The sequence below is a fragment of the Malus domestica genome, chromosome 05 (genome assembly GCF_042453785.1).
Source record: "Malus domestica chromosome 05, GDT2T_hap1".
NCBI classification, from domain to species: domain Eukaryota; kingdom Viridiplantae; phylum Streptophyta; class Magnoliopsida; order Rosales; family Rosaceae; genus Malus; species Malus domestica.
In genome coordinates this window covers 1,836,520-1,852,534 of record NC_091665.1, presented here as the reverse complement: position 1 = coordinate 1,852,534, position 16,015 = coordinate 1,836,520, and the positions used below count along the sequence as shown (strand labels likewise).

Here is a 16,015-nt window from a genome sequence, read left to right as displayed (position 1 = left end):
TTGAATTCTAAGTTTTTATCCACTTTTGGTTTTTTCCCCTTCAATGGTTTCAATTAATTGTTATTTTAGTATAACTATTATCTATCTATTCTAAAGTTGGTGGGCAGTTGAACTGTTCATGGCTACAGTAAAAAATGCCACTCGATTTAACTCTATTTACAACAATGCCACCCAGGATGGGTTGGGAGGGTAATTCTCAAAAGTCGAGAGGGTGATTTTGTCCATATGGTTTAGCGCTGATTGCTGGGTTACACGCGTGCGCTCTCCTCTCTTCTCTCACTCTTCCAATTTCTCCCCTACGCAAGCCCTCTCTCATCTCTCACTCTTCCTGTTTCTGTCCCCTTCTCAAACCCTAGCAGCCACAACTCCATCTCTTCCGTTTCTCTCATCCTAGAACGGAAGAAAGATGGAAAATCAGGGCTCTTCCATTTTCTTCCTCAGATTTCTTGAGCTCCGGATCGCTAGCCTCCGTATGAAGGTTCGTCTCTCTTTCTCACTTTTTTTTTCAATTCGTGATCGAATTTTCATTCCAAGAATGTTATATCTGTTGCCTTCGGGAAGAAAATTTTAACCTAGAAAAGCTTGGTTTTCAGGAAATCGTCAATCCTGTAAGTTTTTCAAGTCTTACATCTTGGGGGTTTTGTTTTGTTCAAATATGGGGTTTCGTGATTTTGGATTTACAAATAGATTGAAATTTCCTTTTTTTTATTTCACCTCCCACTCAGAACCTGATACTCGGTGACCTTTAGAGCAGCTTCATTCTCTCTTCTTCTCCAACCATGGTTGCAGATCCACTGGGCATCAAGGTGAGTTTGATATTGGCCATATTTTTTAGCTTTATCAGTGCATCTAATTTATTTTTTTGGATTGGTGGTTTTCAATTTAGGGATGAATATTGTGTTTAAATTTTGCTTTTGTAAGTTTGGGGGTTGTGTTTCAATTTTGGCTTTCTAATTTTGTGTGTTTTGCTTGAATTTGAATTCTAATGCTTATCATTGATGCCATGGTTGGGATTCCTCCGCAGCCAATCCCAGTTTTTCTGGGATGTCGTCGGTTGAGCATTAACGTCCAACAACCTCTTTTTTTTGCCTGCCCATTTTGCCCTTTTTGATTTCGTGATTGCTGTTCGAATCCCAATTTGTGATTTTGGAATTGGATTCCGGGATTTCATTTCCAAATGGGAATTGGGTTCGTTTCAAATTCCCAATTTTTCCGGATTTACAACAAAATTTCAAATCTTTTATGTGTTGTGCGTTTGCAGGTGATCAGGGCGTATGGTTTATACAAAGCATGGCTGATAGGTTTTCTGATGGATATATTTGGAGCTTTGCTGATGTTGAGAGCATTGTCTCTAGCTCCTGTAAGTGCCTCAACTTGAAAGTTCCGATTTTTCTATTTTTTTTAGTTTCGGTTTTTAGGGTAATTTTTATTGCAATTTGTTCATCTATTCTTTTTTAGTTTCCGTGATTGCTGTTCGAATCCCAATTTGTAATTTTGGAATTGGATTCCAGGATTTCATTTCCAAATGGGAATTGGGTTCGTTTCAAATTCCCAATTTTTCAGGATTTACAACAAAATTTCAAATCTTTTATGTGTTGTGCGTTTGCAGGTGATCAGGGCGTATGCTTTGAACAAAGAATGGGTGATAGGTTTTCTGATGGATATACTTTGCTGATGTTGAGAGCATTGTCTCTAGCTCCTGTAAGTGCTTCAACTCGAAAGTTCCGATTTTTCTATTATTTTTTTTAGTTTCGGTTTTTAGGGTAATTTTTTTTCTCAATTTGTTCATCTATTTGGTGGTTGGAGTTAATGGTGTGCCACATTTTGGAGATGGGCTTGAGTCCGCGAACGGCGGAGGAGATCTTCAGGGATTACAGTGCTTGGAGAACCGACGTCGTCCACACTTTAATTAACGGTACTCCGATCTCTCTCTCTCTCCTCCGTTTCTCTCTCTTAATTTCCTTTTGGTTTTGGAAATCTCTGACCTTTTGGGTGATGTTGTTTTCTCACTGATTAATTGACTGTTCTGCGAAGTAAATTTATTTATTTTTGGAGCGAAAATTAGCTCCAGTAACTGAAATTTTGGTGAGTTCACTGTTCTTTGTTGCTTAGAACCGAAGCATATTCATAAAAAATAGGAGTTATAAGCAATGAGAATTTCTTGCAGGCACAGTCTCATCAAAGAATCTTCGAAGGTCCAGTTACAGCAACGGATTTTCGGAAAAGGTTCGTGCTTTACTTTGCACATTTTGTGGATTTGTTGTGGGATTTTAAAGCAGAAATGATTTTCTTGAGTTGGTATGGGAAAATGGTCAGGTTATGATGCAGGGTCAGTCCAGTAGAACTAGGAAGAATCCGTCGGGTGATTAGACCAGAATAATTTAATAGATTTCGACTTCATTGGGGGATAATCAAAAGAATTGAAAACAAAGAGAAGAAACAAGAATGAAACTGAATACATAGTAGTCATATTAATATTCAATTATCTAGATCATGTGCTTCAATTTGTGATGTATAAGAGATTTGAGGAATTTTGAGAGTATGATGGCTACCTAAGGTGTTGTTTTAATGTTTGTTTTGTGGTGTAGGATTCTAAGATGGAAATTAATCGTAGAGGTGAACTTCAACAAGTTGTTTCCAATTTCTCCGTTTCTATATATTTTGAATGATTTAATAATCGTGTTAGGTTTCGTTATTTAGGTTGTTTGAGTTCTTTCAGTCTGCAATGAATTATAATATGTATTAGCATATACTGTAAAGTTCTTCTGCCTTGCTAACATTCATGAAAGTTATTTTTTAAGTGGAATTTTTTCGAAAGCATTTGCATTATTTCTTAAGCATTTTTCATGCTTTAATTAGGTTACCTTGCAATGTTCCTCTTTTTATGAAACTTTCTAACAACCAGTATGGACAGTAGGTTTAGATGTCTATTTGTTGTTTTTAGAAATGGTAATTTTTTACTCGACTTACTATGCATCACAGACTATTACATCAGCACAATGGAACTCTTTGTTCCGTCCTTTCTCCATGTTCTGCTACAAAGTTTTTTGAATTAGTCAATTTAGAAAGTTGGAGGGTTGTACACCTCATTTGCTTTGTGCTAATTTTAGTTCTCATCCGTCTTTGTCAGTCTGACAATCTTATTCTGGATGTATGGTTATTTGATTTGTGGCTTTTGTTTGGTATGTAGTGTATTCTTAATGTGTGCGGTTTGTCTTAGTAAATAAGTACATCCTATATGAGGGAAAAAACACTAGGATCCCACACATTATCAATAACATAAGACGAAATATTAAAAGCTATAGAAGGGTCGCCTATTTTTTATTTTTCATGTTTCAGTTTGTTTTTCAATTAAATTGTCAATGTTATTTTCTTTCGACTAATGTGTGTTTTTTTTCTTTTTAATAGTATATGTACATAAAAAAGCCTCCAAACCTTCAAAGAAAGCAGCAAAATCTTAAAGAAAATTCACAAGAGAGAAACTCCGCAGGTTTGAAAATTGCCGTGACAGAGTCACTGAGCTGCTCAAGCTCCTCTCCTCCAACAAAACATCCAGGTATTTTTTTTTCATTTTACCCATCTCAGATTTAATCTTTGAGATTTTCCGAATTATTGAGCTTTCGATTTTCTGTGTACAGTTGAGAATTTGGATTAATTATATGATGATTTAAATTATCCTTAATTGCTTGGGGTTTGGGGGTTGGGAGGGGGAAGAAGCAGAGAGAAGCAGGACAGAAGGGTTACATCAGCACTGAACTGTCAACTCTTTTATTCTTTGTAGGTGAAATTGAAGGTCAGTAGATCTCTTAAATTGATGAGAGGGCTACAATTCGTGCAAGGAAAAAGCCAGAGATATGCTACTATTTTGGAAGAGAATAGATAAAGAGATGGTATCCTTCCCTTCTCCTCTGGAAATGCATTGAGTACAAGAAGTATGTGTATGAAAATATAAAAATGCATGTCTTTTTATCCTATTGATCTTAAATTTAGTCCTCTCTAATGATGTGTAGTAGGCCTCAAATTCATATCTTGAAATATTCATGTCAAAAGTTCTGTAGATCTTCTGTTTTGGGATATATAATAATTTTTATCAGAAGCAATATGTCGAACTACTGCTGCTTCGTCAGAATGAGCAGTTAAAACAATCGAGTTTATTTAATTATAATTTTCCTTATCAATTTGACCATGAAAATTGTCAATTATTTTGTAAATGTTGGATGCTTTAATTTATAAGTTGAGCAGTTTGTGTTACCCCCCTGTTAGTCATTTTCATGCTCATTATTTAATTGCGGACATTACACTAAACGTGTTAAATCGGTTTCATAATTTCTGAAAAGTTCATGCCCATTGAACGCATCAAATTATTATATATATGTATGTGTGTATATGTGTTTATGATATATGTGACTGCTTGAATCGGGAGCTAGCTGCTGCTAAATGCGATTCAAAATTTCATGTCTTCGTGTTAGTTTTTGACATTTTGATGGCACAAGTTTCATTTAGTAGTGGTTGCGGAATGTAATGAAATGTATTTTATTGGTAAGATCCGTATACAAATTGTCTCGACTGGATGTATTTTTATAATTTCCTGGATCTATGGTTACAATGCTATTCATAATTTCCTAGATCTATCCTTTTTGTTCATTCATGATTATGTTGAATGGTTTTTAGGTTAAATGTGTCTTATTTATGTAGTTAAGGCTGGTGCATTCAAGTCCCGCAGCATCGCGCGGGCATATTACTAGTTGCTCTCTAAGCTGCGAAATTAGGTGTAAGAAAATCTTTTGTATACTTATATGGAACTGTTGATTTCCGTAGCAACTAAGGATATGTATAATTGTATTCTGGCCTTTTGAATCTGTTGGCTTTTCTGTTTTGATCAAAATTGTTGATTTCTTTTGTGGAATTGGGTTTTAGCCTCGAATCGGAGACATGGGTGCTTGAGAACGTTTAATTTTTACATGCATTGTAAAGTGTTTGTAATTGTAAACATGTTTGAATCTTATACTTTCTATTTTTTTTCCTTTTTTTGTTTGCATTTTTTAGGTAGCAAAATGATGTAAACTCGCGATTTACGGTGGCTTTGAAAGGGTGACTTGCTCTTATAAAGTTCTGGAAGACAAACTGCTTTGGAGCCAGCAGCACTCAGTAGCCACAACAGTGGCCTTTCTCTCCCTTATCGGAAAATAAGTGCTTTCAGGGTGAGCCGCAATGCTCTTAATTTGGAGTAATGGGTTTGTGTTACTGTGCAGATCTGCCCAACCCATTTAGTTTCTTGGAATTGTTTTTTTTTTTCAATTATATATTTTAGTGCTTTTATGTTTGTCAGTGCTGGGAATTTGGAAAGCTCTAGAAACAATATAGTTCTTGGGCTAATGTGAAGATTTTGTGTTGAATACTTTGATTCCGTTTTTCTATTTGCACTTAGAAAAACAGAGGATTGTGGTTAATTATTGTGCTGTGAAGCTTCTTTTCTTTCTTTTTATGCCCAAGATTGACCTCTGCTGTTGAAAAGTACTTCCAACTCTCTTTCTCTAAAAAATATGATCCAGTGTGAAGTTTTGTTGTTTCTCTCTTCAGAAACTTACATTTCATATTGCACCCATCAACTGTAATCATTCCTTGATTCTGATGGTTTTGTTCATTTATTTTGTTTCAGAAGTGATCAACCACAAGTGATCAAGTAGTGTATTTTGTGTTTCCCTTCCTCCACTGAGAAGTTTGTGAAATCGCAGAGGTTGGAACGCCACTATTGGTTTTGGTATGCTCTATGTCTCAGTGTATTAAATGCATGTTGCTTTTGTTTCTCAGGAAACAGAGCATTTTTTGCAATTGTATATTTTGCAATCAGCTCAGTTGAATGTATATAAAAGTCGAACTGCTCATCTTACCGACAATTTTCATTCATCTATCCCTTTTGTTCGTTCATGATTATGTTGAATTTTTTTTCAGATCAAATGTCTTATTCATGTGGTTAAGGCTGGTGCATTTAGGTCCCGTAGCAACGCACATGCATTTTTGCCAGTCTATTCTAAAGTTCGAAGGGAATTGGCCTGCTCATGGCTACAGTAAAACAAACGCCCCTCGATTTCATCTTATTTGCAAGAAACCCATCTAATATGGGCTGGGTTGGGAGGGTAATTCTCAAAAGTTCAAAGGGTGATTTTGTCCATATGGTTTAGCATGGAGCCACTCGATTTCATGCTATTTACCACATTACTAGCCATATGGGGCTGGGTTGGGAGGGTAATTCTTAAAAGTTCACAGGGTAATTTTGTCCGTTTGGTTTAGCACGGATTGTTGGGTTTCACGCTTGCGCTCTCCTCTCATCTCTCACACTTCCTCTTCCTCTCCTACGCGAGCGCTCTCTCATCTCTCACTCTTCCTGTTTATGTCCTTCTCAAACCCTAGCAGCGACAACACCATCTCTGGAATAGCATTAGTTCCTGCTTCCTAAAACCAAAACCACACAAACTGGCCTCCATTTCTGTAACTCGAGAGCTTCGGTGAGATGAAGGAAAGGAGTAGGGAGATGGGTTCGAGTCCGCCAATGGTGGAAGAGATCTTCAGGGATTACAGTGCTCCGAGAACCGATGCCGTCCACTCTTTAACTAACGGTACTCCGATCTCTCTCTCTTCTCTGTTTCTCTCTTAATTTCCTTTTTGGTTTGTTTGAATTTCTTTATTGTGATTTTGGATTTACAAATGGATCTTGTGTTCAAATTTCCTTATTGTGATTTTGGGGATTTTGTTTGTGTTCGCCATTATGCAGCTCAGACCATCACGATTCACCATTGTCACCCCATCCCTGCTGTCACGGCCACATCACCGCCGTCGAAAACATTACCATACCAACATCCTGCAAAAGATTAGGTAATTTCTAAATTAGGGTTTTTTCATTATGTGAATTTCTACCTCGATATGTTCATAAGGTCGAAGGAGGTCTTCCTTTATGGATTTAGTTCATCCTCTATGTTATTTAGTTGAGTCACTAACAAATGGGTTTATGTTGTCTGTGAACAGGGAGAGAAAATATAACCATACCTGTGTGGTTGCTCTTCAAATTGGTGCATTATCAACGAATGGATCACATCAGGTTGTGTTTTCAATTTATAACCATAAATATTATCCATGTAATTTAAGCTTTGTTGTCAGATGGAAATTGATGTTTAATAGCTGTAGTAAAAGAAATATTGCTTTTGGTCATGTTGGGTGACCTCTCCCCGAGATAATTAGAAAACTCTTGAACATGGCCCTTTTAATTTTTATGTGTGAAGTTCCAATTTTCTTCTCATTTTCATGTGATGAATCATATTAATGTTGAGAATCATATGCAAGACAAATCCCAAACCTTTCTTTCCATCGTCCAGATCGTGTCAAAGGCTGGGCATCAAGCTGCTTTGCCCCTCTCCATCTGATGTTGCCCCCTTGGCAGTTCTATCACTACTGTGAAAGGGCTGGAGCTTTTTGGTGAGCAATCTGCTACTTTACATCATTTGTCTTTCTATTTGGAGATTCTTATTTTGTTCCTACCATAATTAACACGGTTTCTTTTTTTTTTTTGAGAAGAAACAATTTTATTAAAGAATAGATAACAGCATAGAAGTGGATAAGAAGTCCACTAACTGTATAACAAGGAAAAACCCTTAGGATTTGGCTACAACAGCCATTTCTAGACCTAGCTCACTTAACTGCTGCTAACAAATCCCATAGTATTTGAGATAGAGAAACATTATTAAACTCTTTAGTGACCGAGGCCCAAAGAGCTGCCCAATATTTTACTCTCCCCCAAAGTTCTTCTGCCCCCACTCCAGTATAATCTTCAAAAATCCTCTTGTTGCGTTCCAGCCATATATTCCAGAAAATTGCCGATACCAGACAACCCCACAAAACTTTGGATTTTTTCCTTTTTCCAAGTGCCTTAAAGTTTGTGCTTAGTAGCTCGAAACACCCTTTTGGAATGACCCACTTGCTTTAACCTCCTGTAACAATTTCCACCATAGTTGGATCGAGTAGGAGCAATGAAGAAAGATGTGATTTACACTCTCCTCCTTGGCTTTGCACAAGCTACACCGATGTGGTGATAAGCACATAAGAGGGTTTCTCCTTTGAATTCTGTCGCATGTGTTTAGATTCCCATTGGCCACAAGCCATACAAGTATTTTAACCTTCGGAGGAACTTTTGATTTCCAAATCTGAGGGTAGGGTGGAAAATAGTGCACACTCCCATTGTTGCTCAGTAATGAACGATAAGATTTGCATGAGAACAAACCTGAAGCCTCCAGATTCCACCTTTTGATATCCATCTTTAATGGAGACAATCGAACCTCTTCCAGTTTCTGTAATAATGTGGCCACCTCTACTATCTCCATCTCATTCAAGTTTCTCCTAAAATCAAAGTTCCAACTCAAAGGATTTGATGAAACTTCCACGAAGCTCGAGATGTTTTGATTATGCTTCCTCGATAGTAGGAATAGTCTGGGGAATTGCTCCTTCAGCGGTCCCCCTGTTAACCACCCATCCTCCCAAAACCTCACCCTCTCTCCGTTGCCCACCTCAAACGTGCAGCAACTGAGAAACTGATGAGAACCACTCGAAATGTCTTTCCATGGGCTTCGACTTGAAACCCTCCTTTGAGGAAGTGCATCCCATCCATTAGCTTGTAGCCCATACTTACTTCTTATCACCTTGTGCCACAAAGACTGTGACTCCCTTGGGAGTCTCCACAACCACTTAGCCAATAATGCTTCGTTCTGATTCCTCAAGTTCCCCACCCCTAGACCTCCTTCCTCCTTGTTTTTAGTAACTAACTCCCACTTGGCCAAATGTGTTTTCTTACCCTCCTCCATGCCTTCCCATAGAAACCCCTTCATTAATTTTTCTAGACGTCCTCTTACCCCGCATGGAATTTTGAACAAGGACATATAGTAAATCGGCATGCTTCCCAGGACTGATTGAATTAGAGTTAATTTACCCCCTCTGGATAGGAAAGCCTTCTTCCAACTTTGAAGTCTTCTTTCCATTGTTTCTACCACCGGATCCCAAAACTTTATTGCTCTTGGCCTTCCTCCAAGGGGAAGCCCCAAATACTTTATCGGCCAGCATCCTACCTCGCACCCCCAAGAAACTGCCAACCTATTTAGTTTCTCTCTCTGAATTTATCCCAGCCCTTTGTTGATTTTCAATCCTGAGACCGAACAGAATAAATTAAGCACTTGGATTAGGTTGTTCCAGACTTCCTCGTCTTCCGTCAAGAAGAAAATGGTGTCGTCGGCAAATTGAAGATGAGATATCTCCACCTTTTCTTGGCCGATACACAAGCCTTTGATGAGATCAGTTTCTTGTGCCTTCTCCATTAACCTGCTCAAAACATCGACTACTAAGGTGAAAAGAAATGGTGACAATGGATCGCCTTGTCTCAAACCTCTTGAAGCTTGAAATTTTCCCCTTGGCCTTCCATTGATCAAAACGGAGAAATTTGCAGAGCTTAAACATCCTTGCATCCATTTCCTCCATCTATTGCCAAAACCTTTTCTTTGAAGTACTTCTTCCAGAAATCTCCATTCAACATGATCATACGCTTTTTCAAAGTCGATCTTAAGCACCAATCCCTTCTCTTTTTTCTGCCTCACCTCTTCTATCACTTCATTTGCAATGAGGACAGCATCCAAAATTTGTCTATCCTTAACAAACGCCCCCTGATTCGGAGAGACAGTGGTATCCAAAACCTCCTTCAATCTTGAAGCCAGTGTTTTTGCTATAATTTTATACAATCCAGTTACTAAGCTTATGGGCCTATAGTCCGTCACTTTCAAAGAATCTGATTTCTTCGGGATCAGGCAAATAAAAGTCTCGTTCGTCACTGCATTTATTATCCCTTTCTCAAAGAACTCCTCCATGATCTTCATTATATCATTCTTCAAAATATCCCAACAATGTTGAAACATTTGCATAGAGAAGCCATCTGGTCCTGGTGATTTATCCTTTCCACAATCGAAAACTGCTCTTTGAACTTCTATTTCCTCAAAAGGCCTCTCAAGCCAACTTGCCTGAAGGGCGCTTATTGGAGCCCAATTTATCCCTTCCAAACCCCAACATGCCTCGTCGTTACTGCTGAATAAGGATCTGAAAAAATTGACAATATGCTCTTCGAAGAAACTGGGGAAAAAATTTGCTACTGGAGCCTATTCAGGTGTCAAACTTAGTGATGCTTCAAAGAAACTGGGGAAAAAATTTGCTACTGGAGCCTCTGTTGTTAAGGTATGATGGAGAATCCACGGTTTCTAGATATCATCATAATATATCTTGATTAAAATGAGATAATCAAGATCTCATGTCTTTTGAAGGAAGTTAAGATGATCTAGATAACACGGTTTCTAGATATCATCATAATATATCTTGATTAAAATGAGATAATCAAGATCTCATGTCTTTTGAAGGAAATTAAGATGATCTTCCAACAAATATTAGTATACATAATACATTAAATTCAAATCACTTGCACTAGACAATACTGTATAACAATTTCCACGGTGGAAAATCCACAAACACTTCCCATATTTTCCATCCATACAATTACATGTTTTATTACAAACTTCTCCATCAATCATTTCCATTAAACGTAAAAACACAATTGGGAAGTTGTTTATATTAAACGAACTCAAAGTCTCACTCCATAATTTTATTCACATCCACCAATAATAAATGAAGAACACCTCATAGTTTTTCCACCATTTTGAATTATAATATACAATCATAATCCTAGTTTATAATTTCATTCTCATTCGATAAATCTTCATGACTTTCATAAATATTAGAATTTCCATCCATCATTACCATTGGCCATACAATTTGTAGGGTTTAGACCAACATTTTCTCAGACTCTCAATTAATTTCCAATCTAAAGCAATTTCTAGGGTTTAGGCCAACATTTTCTCAGACTCTAACATCCAAAATTGTAATAAAGCTTGATAACGGCTATATTCTTGTTGTTTCTGGTTCTAGAAGGACAATATCTGATGATTTCAATACTTATATAGGTAAGGGTTTTCTTTAACACTTTTTAATTTAACATTTCTTATTAGTTTTTAACACTTTTCTTTAACATTATATACTATTTATATTATGGCTTTCTCAAATCTATCAATTAGTAATATTTATATCTTTTTAGTATTTGATGTTGTTAACAAGGCAGACTATTTGAAAAGGAAGGTGTTGGTTGTAAGAGCAGGGAGTTTATTATTTTAAGCGTGGTGTTTTTAATATGTTGAAGGCAAATTTTTCTATAGTCAATAGCTGTCTAATGGAGGTACTTAACCTGTGATGAAACTATAGGTTTTATAGTAATGAGATTTGTGAATGGGATTAGCCATATGTTTTTCCTTTGCTATTTAAAGAAAAGAGGTTTACTTGCGATCAGAAAGTTAGTGGAATTGTCTAGATTTTATACTATTGAATTAGGTGCTATGTACCTAGAAAAGTATGTGAAGTCTAAACTGCGCGTAAACTTACTTGCATTGATGTCAAAAGTACCTTGAACTTGGCTGAATGTGGACTTATACTTGCTTCCTTGAATGATCCATGCACTGGGGGCCAAATAACATGTTAGTTTTATGTGCAATATGATATTATTAAAGTAATCTGATTTTATTTTAATACAAAATAATATTTTATATCTTGTTAAATTAATTTTATCTGATTATATTCTTAATTTTTTTTAATAGTTAGACTCTTTTACACCTAAAGGGGTTGAAGAACTTTTTTAAAACATAGTTCTTGGAATTATGAAGAAGTATTATGGACTTTTGGCACGGAGTTATGAAAGATCAATTCTTTTAAGATGCAAGTAGTTGAACATGAAGATACATATTTGGACGTGGAGCTTTTGAAGAGTGTAAAAGAGCCATTTTAAGAATACATACTCTATTACACTCTTCAAAAGCTGGACGTCCACATTATGAAGCAAATATGGATCTTCAGGTTCAACTACTTGCATCTTAAAGACGAGAAGAATTGATCTTTCATAACTTTGTGCCAAAAGTCCATAGTACTTCTTTATAAGACCAAGAACTGTGTTTTGCAATAGTTCTTCAACCCCTTTAGGTGTAAAAGAGTCTAACTGTTAAAAAAATTAAGAATATAATCAGATAAAATTAATTTAACAGGATATAAAATATTATTTTGTATTAAAATAAAATCAAATTACTTTAATAATATCATATTGCACATAAAACTAATCTGTTATGTGGCCCCCAGTGCATGGATCATTCAAGGAAGCAAGTAGAAGTCCACATTCCGCAAAGTTCAAGGTACTTTTGACATCAATACAAGTAAGTTTACGCAGTTTAGATTTCACATACTTTTCTAGGTACATAGCACCTAATCCAATAGCATAAAACCTATACAATTCCACTAACTTTCTGATCGCAAGTGAACTCCTCTCCTTTAAATAGCAAAGAAAAAACATATGACTAATCCCATTCACAAATCTCATTACTATAAAACCTATATTTTCATCACAGGTTAAGTACCTCCATTAGGCAGCTATTGACTATAGAAAAATTTGCCTTCAACATATTAAAAATACCACGCTTAAAATAATAAACTCACTGCTCTTGCAACCAACACCTTCCTTTTCAAATAGTCTGCCTTGTTAACAACATCAGATACTGAAAAGATATAAATATTACTAGTTGACAAATTTGAGAAAGCCATAATATAAATAGTAAACAGTGTTAAAGAAAACCCTTACCTATATAAGTATTGAAATCATCAGATATTGTCCTCCTAGAACCAGAAACAACAAGAATATTGCCGTTATCAAGCTTTATTACAATTTTGGATGTTAGAGTCTGAGAAAATGTTGGCCTAAACCCTAGAAATTGTTTTAGATTGGAAATTAATTGAGAGTTTGAGAAAATGTTGGTCTAAACCCTACAAATTGTATGGCCAATGGTAATGATGGATGAAAATTCTAATATTTATGAAAGTCATGAAGATTTTTTCGAATAAGAATGAAATCATAAACTAGGATTATGATTGTATATTATAATTCGAAATGGTGGAAAAACTATGAGGTGTTCTTCATTTATTATTGGTGGATGTGAATAAAATTATGGAGTGAGACTTTGAGTTCGTTTAATATAAACGACTTCCCAATTGTGTTTTTACGTTTGATACATTATTGACTATCTTGTTCTAAGTCAAATCTATAATCGTCCCGCAGTTGGTTGGGGATGCTTCCAGGAACATGGGCTTATGTAAGTGTTGGTGCATTTGGGCGAGCTATAATTGTGAGTCTCCCTGTTTTACTTTTTTTTTTCTTGTGGCGATTCTATGTTTTACACCGATAAACTTATATTAATATATATCTTCCTGTTTGAAGGGGATGTGAGTTGAGCTAGGTGAATGAGTATGAAACAAATGATTGAAACTTACCATAAGTATTCGACCAAGAAAAGAAATACTTACCATACGTCGGAAGCAATATAATATAACGTTGATCAGATGTGAAAATGAAACATAAGAACAGACACATTGTTTGTCTTTAATTTAATAGATGGCTATGCTTATTATTCCTTGATAAGACTAAAAATCTATTTAAAACGATATTCTTTTGAAGCTACAATAGTACAGAATGACAAATATAGATCAAGAAACTGACTTATTGCACATCATGGGGTTGTGAAAAAAGGAACCTAGTGGGATAATTTTAACATCTTTGTTTCTGCTGTGGTATGTTCCTGTCTGTAAGGTCTATGAAGTAGGGGTTTTCTTTCTCAGTTAACATGCTGCAACAAGTTAATAATAAGTAGTAGACTGAGGAAAATATTGTGGAGTTGCTTTCTCTATAGCAATAACTGGTAACACTTAATGGAAGTTAAGCAGTATGAACAATGCGTGTGACTTGAACCATCAATACTAACTATGTATGAAGATGGACATTGTAATGCAAATTTGGACATAAACCTCCCACAAATGAAGAGACAGGTTTTACATTGGTAAGTGCCTGGTTAGCGTTTATTGGGGTCATCATATTTGAATCAAACTCTTTTTCTTTATCTGATAGTTTTGAGTAAATTAAAGAACTGCTACTTGCCATAAGATTGACGTAGTGAAAAAGTGTTGACACCCTAGTTACATTCTTATTCTATATGATAGAATAGATAGTTACCAGACCTAGGTCAGGTATTGTATCACCTTGCTATATTCTGTGGTTGATGCAGTTACAAGTCTGGGAAATGACAAGGGGTCGTAACATCCAGATGCATTGGTTATTGTCATGCTGGCATCTGCAACACTGGGCTCTACATATGTATTAATGCACGTTTTCATGCAGTTAGTAACTGGGTATCCTATCAGATTAGTTACACTTGTTTGCAATCCTTATGGCGAGGGAATGTAGTAGAATGAATAGTTAGAGAATTTAAGGAACCGTCAAATTTGTGGATTATTATATATCTTTTTTGGGGTCCATTTGGTAGCAGCAGCTGTCATTTTAAAGGGAATGTTTTGAATTATTTATATCTTTTATTAGCTTTGGATATAGTGCAGAACTGTACTCTGTTAGGGAAAGAGTGTCATGTTATTGCTGTTCAAACTGGAACAATTGGAAAACATGAGAAGTTTGTCAGAACAGTATTCGATGAACAGGCACTAAGCAGCTGGTCATATTGAAGCCGATAGGAATTTCTTAGCAGTATTTAACTTCATATTGTTACGTGCTACAGATTTATGTAGTTGCATACTGCTGCTCGATAAATTTACAACTTACCAAGGATCAGAATTTGGTGTTATCAAATACTGCGCGATTTGTTTATGAGACACATTGTTATTATGAATTAGAAAACATGTGTTTCCTTCTATTGATGTTGTACGGTTAAGGAATTTAGTTAGGGTCCATGTAGTTACCCAAGGTTCATTTTGAATCGTTTGTGAATGTTTTTATTTTGGTGTTGGTGGTGTTTCAGCAAGAAGAATCTGAAGTTGGTTTGCCTGGAGGAAATGGTCAGCTGTTGACACTAGGGCTTGGACTGTTAGCCACAGCATTGGCTGCTGCTTATGTAACACGACTAGCAAAGGTAAGCTCCCACTTTCACAAGCATTTTCGTTTATGGGGTTTGTCAAATGTCATTGTTCCTTTTGAAAACCGGATGCCTAAATAGGCAATCTTTACGCCATCTTGAAATGATTATTTATCTGGTTTTTGATGCAGGATGCTGTAAAAGATATCGATTAGGTGACTGGTTCTGTCTGCCCATGAAGTCTGGACTCTGCACAATGTACTTGAAACTTCAAAAAAAAAAAAGTAAAAAGTTGATAGCTGCTTCACTGCCTTGTAATTATCCAACTTTCGGCAAATTGAATAGGAAATGTCTTGATTTTTTACTCTTGAATTGTATCACTAATTCCTGATGAGAAATGTGGTTATTTTTCCATTCCAGCGGGAGTATGTACTGATTAGTATTAGTTTTTTTTTTTCCTTTGTAAATGAGGTTTTAAGTTCATATCACCCATAGATGGCGACGTATGACAGCAATATGCTAATTTCAAATCTAGTTCAGACTATCTAATTATGTGGCTTAGTCGTATGATCGTATCCTGCTCTTCCTAGAGCGAATAATGCTACACTTTCCACATATTTCATACCACATTATACTATCTAATGGATGTAGAGTTCACAAATACATGTGAATCTCATTTATATTGGAGAAGTGGTAAACTTTACAGCTAATCATATAATAAAGGAGTAAAGTAAGAAACCTTGATTGTAGATAGAAAGTTACATTGATATGACAATGAAAATTACATCAAATCAGGGGCATAAACTTAACAGCCAATCATATAAATAAAGGAGTGGGATTTTCTCTTCTTCTAATTTCTTTTTCCTTCTATTCTCTTCTATTTAAAGGGTTATGATTGTACCACGTCTCCATTTTATTTTGAATTTTTTTATATAAAGAAAAAGACAAAAAGAGTGTGAGAGGACAAGATAAAGGGAGACAGTAGTAGAAGG

At 36.0% G+C, this 16,015-nt stretch overlaps 1 protein-coding gene across 18 annotated transcripts; it reads left to right on the top strand.

The window, feature by feature from the left end:
- Positions 1-268: 268 nt before the first annotated feature.
- Positions 269-15,567, top strand: LOC103416156 (uncharacterized). Of its 18 annotated transcripts, none has more exons than XM_070822951.1 (20): positions 270-478; positions 594-608; positions 755-806; positions 1,262-1,360; positions 1,610-1,701; positions 1,831-1,915; positions 2,066-2,085; positions 2,168-2,226; positions 2,589-2,616; positions 3,409-3,556; positions 3,782-3,890; positions 5,047-5,201; positions 5,660-5,761; positions 5,953-6,617; positions 6,773-6,873; positions 7,024-7,096; positions 7,371-7,470; positions 13,226-13,292; positions 14,970-15,080; positions 15,215-15,567. In XM_070822951.1, the coding sequence occupies exons 1-11, from the start codon at positions 407-409 to the stop codon at positions 3,799-3,801; spliced, it is 690 nt and encodes a 229-aa protein (XP_070679052.1). In that variant the 5' UTR covers positions 270-406; the 3' UTR covers positions 3,802-3,890; positions 5,047-5,201; positions 5,660-5,761; positions 5,953-6,617; positions 6,773-6,873; positions 7,024-7,096; positions 7,371-7,470; positions 13,226-13,292; positions 14,970-15,080; positions 15,215-15,567. The 18 variants fall into 18 exon arrangements, with proteins under 18 accessions (XP_070679062.1, XP_070679052.1, XP_070679060.1 ...); XM_070822943.1 differs by having other exon boundaries at positions 271-478; positions 1,807-1,915; XM_070822944.1 differs by having other exon boundaries at positions 271-478; positions 1,807-1,915; positions 3,782-3,932.
- Positions 15,568-16,015: the final 448 nt, after the last annotated feature.

Excerpts from the sequence above, each read along its gene's own strand:
- LOC103416156 (XM_070822948.1), top strand. The coding sequence starts at position 407 with ATGGAAAATCAGGGCTCTTCCATTTTCTTCCTCAGATTTCTTGAGCTC. Across the intron at positions 1,361-1,609 it reads GAGCATTGTCTCTAGCTCCT|GTGATCAGGGCGTATGCTTT; the intron begins GTAAGTGCCTCA and ends GTGCGTTTGCAG. Across the intron at positions 3,557-3,781 it reads TCCTCCAACAAAACATCCAG|GTGAAATTGAAGGTCAGTAG; the intron begins GTATTTTTTTTT and ends TATTCTTTGTAG.